Source organism: Martes martes (genome assembly GCF_963455335.1).
Source record: "Martes martes genome assembly, chromosome: 18".
Lineage (NCBI taxonomy): Eukaryota > Metazoa > Chordata > Mammalia > Carnivora > Mustelidae > Martes > Martes martes.
This window is the reverse complement of record NC_137906.1, coordinates 7,123,957-7,135,025: the sequence shown is the minus strand read 5'-3', so window position 1 is coordinate 7,135,025 and position 11,069 is coordinate 7,123,957. Positions and strand designations below refer to the sequence as shown.

General features: G+C 65.6%; 2 protein-coding genes across 2 annotated transcripts; one reads left to right on the top strand and one right to left on the bottom strand.

Annotated features, from left to right (window-relative positions):
- The first annotated feature begins 24 nt into the window (after window positions 1-24).
- Window positions 25-6,472, top strand: LRWD1 (leucine rich repeats and WD repeat domain containing 1). The gene is made up of 15 exons (XM_080829813.1): window positions 25-201; window positions 717-951; window positions 1,054-1,170; window positions 1,596-1,736; window positions 2,198-2,302; window positions 2,557-2,679; window positions 2,759-2,873; window positions 3,097-3,206; window positions 3,360-3,567; window positions 4,022-4,094; window positions 4,178-4,318; window positions 5,520-5,611; window positions 5,755-5,910; window positions 5,993-6,105; window positions 6,191-6,472. The coding sequence occupies exons 1-15, from the start codon at window positions 122-124 to the stop codon at window positions 6,329-6,331; spliced, it is 1,950 nt and encodes a 649-aa protein (XP_080685939.1). The 5' UTR covers window positions 25-121; the 3' UTR covers window positions 6,332-6,472.
- POLR2J (RNA polymerase II subunit J) lies at window positions 6,420-10,370 on the bottom strand. The gene is made up of 4 exons (XM_080829815.1): window positions 10,246-10,370; window positions 8,937-9,026; window positions 7,450-7,624; window positions 6,420-6,926 (listed from the first exon to the last, which is right to left on the bottom strand). The coding sequence occupies exons 1-4, from the start codon at window positions 10,296-10,298 to the stop codon at window positions 6,891-6,893; spliced, it is 354 nt and encodes a 117-aa protein (XP_080685941.1). The 5' UTR covers window positions 10,299-10,370; the 3' UTR covers window positions 6,420-6,890.
- Window positions 10,371-11,069: the final 699 nt, after the last annotated feature.

Here is an 11,069-nt window from a genome sequence, read left to right as displayed (position 1 = left end):
TCGCGCGGCACCGCCTCCAGAGTTCCGCCGGGGGCGGACGTTAGCGTCTGTCTCCAGGAGGCACGGACTCGGGCGGACGCCGGTACCGCTAACCGGCCAGCGCGGGCTGTGCCTCGTCGCCATGGGCCCTCTGTCGGCACGGCTGCTCATGCAGCGAGGGCGTCCCAAGAGCGACCGGCTGGGGAAGATACGGAGCCTGGAGTAAGAGGCGGGCCGGGGGGCGACGGGGGTCCGCGGGGTCGCGGCCACACAGCCCGCCACCCGGGCCTGGGTCGCCGGCCGGTCGGGAAGTAAGGCTGGGACCCTTGCCCACTCCCTGCCCGGCCCCGTTATCGCCCTGTCGGTTAGGCGGAGTCTCCGACACTCGGGCCGAACGCTGGGCTCTCGTTAAGAGACGGGCGGGCTGGGCCCCGATTGGCCTCTCCCTGGAAGGGGTCCCGGCTGTGGGGGAGACAGCCCTGCGGAAAGGGTGTAGAGCAGCCTGTTGAGCTAGTTCTGAGGCGCTGGGCAGCGCGGAGGAGCCCCCTTAGAGGATCGGGGAAAGCGTTCTGGAGGGACCAGCTGTAGACCGTTGTGAAGTGGTTACAGGATTTTAAGAAGGCGCGGCTGTGGGTGCCAGAGGACCTCTGCTGTAAAAGCCTTCGCAGGCGCCCAGGACTGCCCGGGGTGTGAGGCCTGCCCAGCTCCCTGAGCCCTCCCTGTCTGCCCCCACCCAGCTTGTCCGGGCTGAAGCTGCTCTCAGAGCACTTGGACCCCAAACTCCTGAGCCGCCTGACGCAGCTTCAAGAGCTGGACCTCTCCAACAACCAGCTGGAGACGCTGCCCGCCAACCTGGGCCTGTCCCACCTGCGCGTCCTCCGCTGCGCCAACAACCAGCTGGGGGACGTCACTGCCTTGTGCCAGTTCCCGCAGCTCGAGGAGCTCAGCCTGGAGGGCAACCCCTTCCTGACTGTAAGTGGGGGGCCCCCACCTGCCCCAGACCCAGGGCCAGCACTCCAGCGGGGCTGAGCCACAGCTTGGGGATACACTGAGCCGCTCTCCCTCGTCCGCCAGGTCAGTGACAACCTGAAAGTCTCCTTTCTCCTGCCCAAGCTCCGTAAGGTCAATGGCAAGGATGCTTCGTCCACCTGTTCTCAGGTGGAGAACCTAAACCGGGAGCTGACCAGCCGGGTAAGGGGGTGGACCCACGTCTCTGGAGCAGTCGGGGGGCTCTGAGGAGTGAGCGACAGAATGGACATTTGGAGGACCCTGAGGGGGCGTTCCAAGGGCTCTCTGCTCTGACACTGAGTGGCGTCTGTCCCTTCGCCTGGCTGTGGTGCTTGGCCTCTTGTCTTTCAAGGAAGGTCCTGCTCTCTGGGTGTGCAGGCAGGGCCCAGCCAGGGACCAGTAACTATACCGAGCCATCTCCTCCTCCTCCTCCTCCTCGGGGCTGATGTGTGTATGTGTGTGTGTCTGTGCACACTGCCGCTAAGGCTGTAGTTCAGGGAGACTTCCAGGAGGCGTTGAAGTGGAGACACCTGTGCCCATGAGATTGGAGGCAGGGGTCCAGGAGATCTGGGGTGGACTGGGGTTGAATCTGGTCCCTCTTGTTCCAGGTCACAGCTCACTGGGAAAAGTTCAAGGCTGCACTGAGCCCAGACGAGGAGGCAGAGAAGGCCCAGGCTGACTTTGTGAAGTCTGCTGTCAGGGACATCCGCTATGGGCCTGAGTCCCTCAGCGAGTTCACCCAGTGGCGGGTATGACCTCGCCTGCTGTGCTCAGAGTCCGTTCTCCCAGCTCCTCGATTGGCTCCAGCGGCCTTAGAGGCCTCTGGCCATAAGGGGTGGTAGAGAGTGGGGTGGGTCAGGGAAGGGAAACTTATTGGTTGGAAAGGCCCTTTCCCGGGCGCCTGGGTGGCTCAGTGGGTTAAAGCCTCTGCCTTCGGCTCAGGTCATGATCCCAGGGTCCTGGGATCGAGCCCCGCATCGGGCTCTCTGCTCAGCAGGGAGCCTGCTTCCCCCTGTCTCTCTGCCTGCCTCTCTGCCTACTTGTGGTCTCTGTCTATCAAATTAAAAAAAAAAAAAAAAAAAAAGGAAAAAAGAAAGAAAGGCCCTTTCCCACTTCGGGAAGCAGAAGTTCCATCTGCCCCAGCATTTGGGAGAGGGGCCCGGGGGCCCTCGGACTGTATCTAGTTCCCCAATGTCCCCTCCCCACTTAGGTGCGGATGATCTCTGAGGAGCTGGTGGCCTCTGGTGGGGCCCAGGTGCGTGAGGCAGACATCCCGGAGAGGCCTCCAAAAGCCCCAGGTGTGCAGGAACCCAGGGTAAGTGTGGTACCTGGCAGCTCCCAAGCCCGCCTAGGGAGACTGTAGGGAAACGGGATGGGGCAGCGGGCCCTGGAAATAAGCCCCGGAGACGGCCCCTGATGTCTGAGCTCGTTCGCACTAACCCCGGGCCAGCCCTTGCTTTCTGCCCCCGTGAGAGGGTGCAGGCCAGCCTGTGACGCCGAGGAAGGAAGCGCCAGGCAGATGGGCCTGTGGTCCCCAGGCCCTCAGCCCAGCCCCGACCCCCTCCACAGGCCAGGCCCGTGGCCGTGAAACGGCCCGATGACGTCTCACTCAACCCGTCTCCCAGCAAGCGGGTGTGTACCTCCTCTTCGGTCTGCGTGGAGGGCAGCGCCCCGGGCTCTGACGGCAGCCGGGTAAGCCAGCCAAGGGGCAGGGAGCAGCCGGCAGGGAGCACAGGCTGGGGCAGCTGTGACGCCCCCTCTGCCCCCACAGCCTGCGCTGGACCTGGAGCCCCTGCACTTCCTGCAGTGTCACAGCAAGAACAACAGCCCTCGGGACCTGGAGACCCAGCTCTGGGCCTGCGCCTTTGAGCCGGCCTGGGAGGAGGGTACAGCCATGGCGGGCAGGCAGGGCCAGGGCGAGCGCCCCAGGGAACCGGCAGCACCAGCTCTCTAGACGGGGGGCCCAGGGACGCTACCTGGAGGGGGCCGCCTCGGTGGATGGGGGTCCTGGGAGAGGCAGCCCCTGGAGCATCGTCAGGGCCAGGAAGGACAAGCTGCAGGGGCGACTTCACAGACGATGTGTTTACTGAGGCCGATCCCTCAAAACAGGGCACGCGGGGGCCACCTCCCAGACGGTGGCCACGTGCGGCGGGGAGGCCGTGTGTGTGATAGACTGCCAGACGGGCATCGTGCTGCACAAGTACAAGGCCCCTGGCGAGGTGAGGGTCCGGGACTGCTGGGGGGGGGGGAGGGGGCGGCAGATGACTTGGTCCCGCTGGGTCTCGCTTCCACCGGCCTGAGCTCACTGGCATGCGCAGCTCTGCCCCTTAGTGACCCCACTCCCTCCCCCCACCGTCCCCATCCCCACCCAGGAGTTCTTCTCGGTGGCCTGGACGGCCCTGACCGTGGTGACGCAGGCCGGCCACAAGAAGCGCTGGAGCGTGCTGGCGGCCGCGGGCCTGCGGGGCCTGGTCCGGCTGCTGCACGTGCGGGCTGGCTTCTGCTGCGGGGTCATCCGGGCCCACAAGAAGGCCATCGCCACCCTCTGCTTCAGCCCCACCCACGAGACCCACCTGTTCAGTAAGACCCTCTCCCGTGTCCCTGAGGGGACCCCAGCGCCCTGTCCTGCAATCTGGGATGGGAGGGAATGCCCGTGGCTGATGGGCGTCACCGCGGGCCGCCGGGGTCCGCTCCGGCTAGGCTAGAAGCAGTGTGGCCTGGGGGATGACTGACAGGGCCTCAGCTCCTGCCTTCCCCCCCTGACGTGCTCTGTGGCTTGGAAGCTGGGAGGCTGGGCCACCCCGTGCCCTCGGTGGATCCCCCTGGGCCCCCCCCAGTGTGCTAAGCCCAAGAAGGGATGTGTGGGCCTGGTGCGGGCTGTGGCAGCAGAGAGCGAGGTAGAGACTGGTGGCCCTCGAGTCTTCGGCGTCCTCGGCAGGGGCGGGTGGCCTTGCGACCACGGTCTCATCCTGGGAGGGAGCCTGCTGGAGCGAACGGGGTCTCCTCAGAGCCGCCTCTCCCCTTCCCCCCTCAGCGGCCTCCTATGACAAGCGGATCATCCTCTGGGACCTCGGGGTGCCCAACCACGACTACGAATTCCAGGCCAGGTGAGGCTGGGGGCTGGGCAGGGGGCTGCCAGGGCGGACAGACGCCCGGGTCCGAGGCCTCACCGTCTCCTCCCCGCCGGCAGCCAGCTGCTCACCCTGGATACTACGTCCATCCCTCTGCGCCTCTGCCCCGTGGCTTCCTGCCCAGATGCCTTCCTGCTGGCCGGCTGCGAGGGTGGCTGCTGCTGCTGGGACGTGCGGCTGGACCAGCCCCAGAAGAGGAGGTGAGGCTGGCCGGGGAGGCCTTGAATGCCAGCCCAGCGGCCTGTCCAGATGCCTGACCCCCAGCACGTCTGCCGGGGGTGGGACTCAAGCCCCGCCCCATCCCGAGCAGCCAGGGGCTGTTTCCAGGGGCCTCTTCATGGGGCTGGTCTGTCCCCACCTCCTCTAGTCTCTCAAGGAAAGGTCCGTGCCCCATTCCTCACCGCTGCTTGGCTGTGGGACCGGGGCGGGTCAGCTCTCGGAGCCGTGTTCACGTCACCGTGGAGGGGCGGTCGGGGATGGTGTCGGGACAGGGATGAGGCCCCGGAAAGGCTCCTTTGTACCGCCCAGAAGGGTTGGGCCCGTGCTTAGGCTGGCCCCCTGCCCTCGTGCGCCCCACATCCTTACAGAAGGTGGCCTGTTACTGCCCCCAAAGCGTAGTGTCAGGTGTGAAGGAAGGAGAGTAAGGGACGATGCGGAGGTGAGTGGTGGCGGATGGGCACGAGCCTAGATCCTAACGGGGAGCCCGCGGGCAGCAGGAGGGAAGGTGCTGGCACAGGGGTGGTCCCACCAGGGAGGTCCGGCCCAGCCTGGGAAGTGGGAGGACGCGCCACAAGGTGAGGTGGCAGCTTGGGCCAGGGGACACGGGCTCCGTCTGCTGGGGCAAGACTGAATTTTGTCCCCAGTGCTGTGAACAGTCTGGGAAGGGCTTCAGGGCGGGGTGACAGCAGTGAGGCAGCTGTGACGTGGGGGCCGGTAACAAAAGCGTCAGGCCCAGCGGTGGCCTTTGTCCAGCCAAGTGCCTGTGTGGGCCCCTGCCCCAGCTAGGAGTGAAGCCCCTGGGCTTCCCCTGCTCCCCGCTCAGTGCGATCCGTCTGGCCCCAAGCCCGGTGGCGGTCACGCCGCAGAGGTGTCTGCTGCTCCTTGTGTTGGCATGTGGCTGCCTTTGTAAGCACCGTGTGACCCCGCGTGGCGTGCACCTCCGCTGGGGACCGTGCAGCAGCCACCTGCCCCGGGGCCCTGAGTCCCTGCCTCTCCAGACCCTTCCTGGCCCGTGCCAGCCTGCACCCCGGCCACGCTGGCTCCCCTTCCCGGGCCCAGAACCCAGCTCCATGGGCGCGTCTCTGGCGGAAGCGGAGGGCAGATGGGCGAGGGGGGACCCAGCGTCTCCAGGAGCGGCTTCCCGGGCCGTGGGGTGGCTCGGCAGCACCTTCTGTCCCGCAGGGGGTGTGAGGTGGAGTTTGTGTTCTCCGAGGGCTCGGAGGCAGCCGGGCGGAGAGTGGACGGGCTGGCGTTTGTGAACGAGGATGTGGTGGGTGAGTAGACCCCGCGCGCGGGGGACAGCCTGGCCTCCTGGGAGCCAAGACAGGCCCTGGAAGGCCTCTGGGGGCAGCTGCTCCTGGGGCTGGGGGCTCCAGAGGGGCCCCCACCCAGCTCTGCTCTCTGTCCCCCTCCCCAGCCTCCAAGGGGAACAGCCTGGGCACCATCTGCCTGTGGAGCTGGAGCCAGACGTGGGGGGCCCGCGGCAAGCAGTCCTCGCTGGCGGTGGTGGTGCTGGCGCGGCTGCAGTGGTCCCCCACCAAGCTGGCCTACTTCTCGCTGAGCACCTGCCCCGGTGAGCCCCCGCACCCCCTGCCCCCTCACCCCCTGTGGCTGTGCCCTGCCCGGCCCCACTTCTCACTCTGAGCCTCCGGCAGACGAGGGGATCGTGCTGTGTGGGGACGAGGAGGGCAACGTGTGGCTCTACGACGTCCGGCACCTCCTGAGCCAGCAGCCGCCGCTGCCGGCCGTGCCACAGGCCCCGACGCAGGTAGGCGCCCCTGCCCGCCCCCCGCCCGCTGCGGGGGCTGCTGAGCAGGAAGCTGGAGCCCCGCCCTCCTCTTTTGCCCCCCCAGATCCTTAAGTGGCCCCAGCCCTGGGCCCTCGGCCAGATGGTGACCAAAACCATGGTGAACACGGTGGCGGCCAACCGCACCTTTACCTACCTCACGGCTCTGACGGACTCCAACATCGTGGCCATCTGGAAGAGACAGTAGCCAGCGCGGGGCTCCTGCCTCTGCAGAGGTGGGGGAGTTCTGCGGGCCCGACTTAACTTATTCAGCTCCGGAGCGAATGACCAGACTGTTTTTATCGGGGAATATTTTTATTAAACTCTCTGCTGTGTAAGAAGGCTGGAGAGCTGCTTGGGGCCCCGGCTGGCGCGCCGACACGGTGTGAGGCCGGCCGAGCCGTGAGCAGAGGCTGCCCGGCTGCTGCCCGCCCCCCTCCCACCTGGCCTGGGTTCCCGAGGGCTGGTCTAGAAGGAATTCAGTCCCCCCAGCTCCTCAGCCAGGAATCCGGGGTGCGGGGCCCGTCCTCAATGGGAAACCAGTCCTCGGCCTCCGCGCGCCCCATGCACCTGCCGCCGCCGCAGCCCCCGGCCAGGCCTCCTGCTGCCCTTTATCAGGAAGGCGAAACAGACCGTGTGCAGGACACGCCGGCAGGGTCGGGCTCACCAGGATGTCCCCAGCGCTGGCGAAGCTGCTCTCCTCGACTGGGAGCTGAAGAAGGGTCCAGCGCAGGGCAGGAGCCGGCCCAGCAACACTCTTCCCGCCGCTACTCGATGCCTTCTTGCTTGTCTTTAATGGCCACCTGAGCGGGGAGGGGCGGCGGCCACTTAGCTTCGAAGGACCACGGTGAGGAGGCAGCCCCCTGGCCCTGCGCGCCCCCCACCCCATCTGCGTGTGGTGCAGGGGCCACGGTACTGGACATGGACAAGCCGGGGTCTCTCCCCTACGGCCAGGTCAGACTCCGAGGCCCTCTGCGTGGACAGGTGTGACCACCCCTCTTGGCCTCCTTAATTAACTGTGGGGCCCCACCCTGGGATGAGCTGCCCCCTACACAAACACCCCGGAAGCGGCCAGGCCCTACCGGAGAAGGCTTGGGGGAGCAGCCCCAAAGGGCCCCAGGAGCCCCTGGCGCAAGCACGTCCCACCCGTGCCCGCACCCAGCAGGCCCCCAGCCTTGGCGCCCTACCCCTCCCTCCGTCGAACCGCCTCCCCCCACGCCCCCCGGAGCTCAGGACACTCTCCACGGGCTGTCCAGGCTGTGGGCACGAGGACACCGCAGCTGCGGGCAGACCCAGCGCCGCTCCCCTGCACGTGCAGCCACTCACCCGGAAGCGCTCTTCCAGCAGGGAGAGCTCGCTGATGAGGTCGGTGATGGCATTGGTGAAGGCCTCCTGCGGGCTGTAGTCCGGGGTCGTCTGCACCCGGATGATGATCTTGTGCTCCAAGGGGTGGGGGACTTTGTAGCCGGCGAACAGCACCTGCGGGTCCTTCAGCAGCTGTCTGCGGGGGGATGGGACACGGGGCGCTGAGCCGAGCACCCCTGGGGATGACCAGGCTCTAACCAAGGCCTCTTCCCACTGGGTTGACGCCTGCAAGCCAGTACAACTGGGGGGGCTGACCCCAGCAGGTTCCCTGCTCTTGAGTCCCCCCTCCCCACAAAGACTGACCAAGTGAAACATTCCAAAAAAGACACACAAAGACACACCCCCCCCACCACCATCACCACCCCCCCATGGGGACAACACACACACACACCCTCCAAGGACCCCAGCAGCTAAGCAGGATCTCCGGCAAACTCTTCCCTCGGGAAGCAGGGGACCCTCTGACAGCCCCAAGGAGCCCGCCCCAGGCAGCCCGAGTCTAGTAGCCAGACAAAGCCCAGGACGAGCCTCTGACAGCTATAAAGGCAACCGGGGGAGAAGGCTCGGGCCCTGAGCAGTTGGTGAATGGAAGTCCTCCGGGCAGCACCGGCTGGCAGCCGCCGCCCGCACCCCGGGGGCCCCGTCCGCAAGGCTGGCAGCCTGCGTCTGCGTGCCGTGCCCTGGGCCCATGGGGTCCTCCAGAGCAGCTTGGTCAGCAGTAGGCACCACGCATGAGGGCCCTTGCGTAGGTGGGGACATGGGTCTGCACCCATGCGGGGCAGTGGCATGGCCCTAGAAGGGTCTGGGGGCGCCACCGGTGTGGCTCAGGGTGGGAGTCACCCAGACGGAAGACGGCCAACTCCACCTCCTGGGCTCCCACCCGGGACCCCACATGTGTACGCCACGGGAAGACCCGGCTTCACCCCTGGCGTCTTCAGCAGAGAAATGACAAGACCTGAGACCGGAACAGTGACCCCGTCGCCAACCTCCTAGCTGGTAAGGACTACATGGTGTAAACACACACCCACCAGCCCCCATCCGCTGTCCACCGGGGCACCGGCTAGCCACAGAGCCTCTCCCACCTTCTCCCCTCCTCCTAATAACAGCCAAACTCCGGCACATCCGTCTGTGCGTGCCAGGTGACCCAGAGATCATCGTCCTAAAGACAGGTGGGCGGCAGCACGCCCAGACTGTCCCTCCCTGCTCCTCAGCACAGAGACACAAGCAGGCGCGCGTTTCTCTGGCTTGCCTCCGGCAAATCAGACACACGGCGGTGTGATCCGACCTCGGTCAGCGTCATCTTGGAGAAAATGTACCGGAATGGGGGAACTGTCAGAGCAAGCCCCAGACCTTCCTGCAGCTCAGAGACTTCGGGAAATAGTCCAGAACGTGTGTTTTGCCTCAAAGACCCTCAATAAACGCTCTCCAAGAGCCTATGATGTGGAACTTACGATTTAATGATGTTTCCTAGCGTGTGGTCTTCTTTGTTGATGGTGAACAAACAGGCATTGGGCACCTTGGTGTCCTTGTTAATGGTAATCCTGGGAAGAGGATGAAGAAGCAGGTGAGAACACAGGGACCGCCCTCCTCCCCCACGTCTAAATCCTGCGCTTCAACGCAGGCACAGGTCCCACCTCCTCCCAGGAGCCTTCCTCAATCTCCTCAGCCACGAAGACCTCTCGGCCTCAGAGCAGCAGAGGGGCTACGCCCTGATTCTGCAAGACCCTCACCTGCTCTGGACTGCTCCCTGGCACCAGTGACATTTTAGGGTGGATAATTCTTTTCTGTAGGGGGGCTGTCTTGGACACCGTAGGATATGAGCAGCACCCCCTTTGTGACAATCAGAACTGTTGGCAGATGTTGAAAAAGTCCCCTGGGGAGCAAAATGGCCCCAGATGCCAACCACTACTCTCAAGGGCGACGAAGAGGCTGGCAAGGGCTAGACCGCAGAGCCCTGCACATCAGGCTGTTAAGAAAAAGCCAGTATTGGGGCGTCTGGGTGGCTCAGTGGGTTAAGCCTCTGCCTTCCACTCCGGTCATGATCTCAGGATCCTGGGATCGAGCCCCGAATCGGGCTCTCTGCTCAGCGGGGAGCCTGCTTCCCCCTCCCTCTCTGCCTGCCTCTCTGCCTACTTGTGATCTCTCTCTGTGAAATAAAATCTTAAAAAGAAACAAAAAGCCAGTGTTTCAGACGGTCTTCCCGGTGCTGAGCCCTGGCCTAAGCACTTCCAGTAAATGACCTCGTTAAGCTCCCTCGGAAAAAATCCCGGGATTGAATACAGCAGGAAGCCCGTTTTCCAGAGGAGGAAAACAGGTCTCGGGCTCATTAAGTCACTTGCCCCCAAACATGGAGACGTTAAGTGAGGGAGCTTGGCCCAGGCGGAGAGACCAGGGGACCACATTCCCTTGCTCGCTGCAGGCAAGGAGCCCCTGAAAGCTCCTCACAGGCCAGTGAGGATCGGTCGTGAGCCGGAGAGCCAGCCTTTGGCTGCAAAGGCGGCGGCCAGGAGGCTGCCGGATCCCAGAGGGAAAGCACTGTGGCGCCGGGCACCCTGGTTCCCACACACAGCGCCACTTCCCGTGGGCCCAGGCAGTTCCCCAGCCTCTCCGCGCCTCGGGGTCCTCCTCTGCAGCACGGGGCCACTGACCACCGCCCGCAGACACACTAAAAGCTGCTTCCGTCTCCCCGCTGTGGACGAGCCCGAGAAGCCCCAGGGTCCGCCCGCGACCCCCGGCCCACCCCTCGCCGGCTCCACTTACTTTTTCTCGCCCTCGAAGAGCAAGAACGACTCGAAGGCGGGAGGCGCGTTCATCCTAGCGCCGCACCAACCTCCAGAGTCGCAACAGCCGCCACCAGCGCCAGCAAAGCCTATACCACCACCTCTTCCGGGTTAGCGACTGCTTCCGGGTTGCGGCTCCGCACGCCCCCAAAGCCCTCCCCACCCGTGAAGTCCGGCTGCTTCCCCCTAGCGGCCGGGGGGCGTAGTGCAGGCGCGAGAAAAACCCGGGGACGGAGGGGGGCGGGTGGTTCTGCGCATGGGTGAACCCGGGTGCGTCCACGCGTTCGCTGCCCTGTAGGTGTGCTTGGGGCCCCACTGGCAGCGCCCGGGGCTGCTTTGCGCGTGGTGCGACGGCCTCTCTCCGCTCCCCGTGATCCTTCTTTGGAAATGTGCCCTTGGAACACCCAGCGCGGGGCCCTCGAGTGGAGAATGGAGCCGCGGCGCAGGGGGGCCGGGGGAAGCCTCGTGGGCGTCCGGGCCCCGATCGGGCCGGTGCGGATAAACCCCCTGCCGAGGCTGCCTGCCATCAGAGGCCCCCTCCTCCCCGGCCGTGTCGTCGCCGGCTTGCCCAGTAGGCATGTGGCCCGATGAGCCGTTTGTCGGGCAGACAGCGGGTGAGGGCGGGGGCCAGGCAGGTGTACCCGGCGGGGAGAGAGGAGCTTGGAGGGCCAAGCGTCGGAGCCCGCTGGGACTGGCGGGTAGCTTGCAGACCGCAGTTTGTCATCAAGGCCCCACGCGCTGTCTGGGGGCTGGGTGTCCGATTAGCTGCTGGAGCCACAGCAGCTGACCACCCGCGAAGGAAAC

Coding starts and splice junctions, on each gene's coding strand:
- LRWD1 (XM_080829813.1), top strand. CDS start 122: ATGGGCCCTCTGTCGGCACGGCTGCTCATGCAGCGAGGGCGTCCCAAG. Junction 2,303..2,556: donor CAGGTGTGCAGGAACCCAGG/GTAAGTGTGGTA, acceptor CCCCCTCCACAG/GCCAGGCCCGTGGCCGTGAA. Junction 3,568..4,021: donor CCACGAGACCCACCTGTTCA/GTAAGACCCTCT, acceptor TTCCCCCCTCAG/CGGCCTCCTATGACAAGCGG.
- POLR2J (XM_080829815.1), bottom strand. CDS start 10,298: ATGAACGCGCCTCCCGCCTTCGAGTCGTTCTTGCTCTTCGAGGGCGAG. Junction 9,027..10,245: donor CTCTTCGAGGGCGAGAAAAA/GTAAGTGGAGCC, acceptor TCCTCTTCCCAG/GATTACCATTAACAAGGACA. Junction 7,625..8,936: donor CTAGGAAACATCATTAAATC/GTAAGTTCCACA, acceptor ATCCCCCCGCAG/ACAGCTGCTGAAGGACCCGC.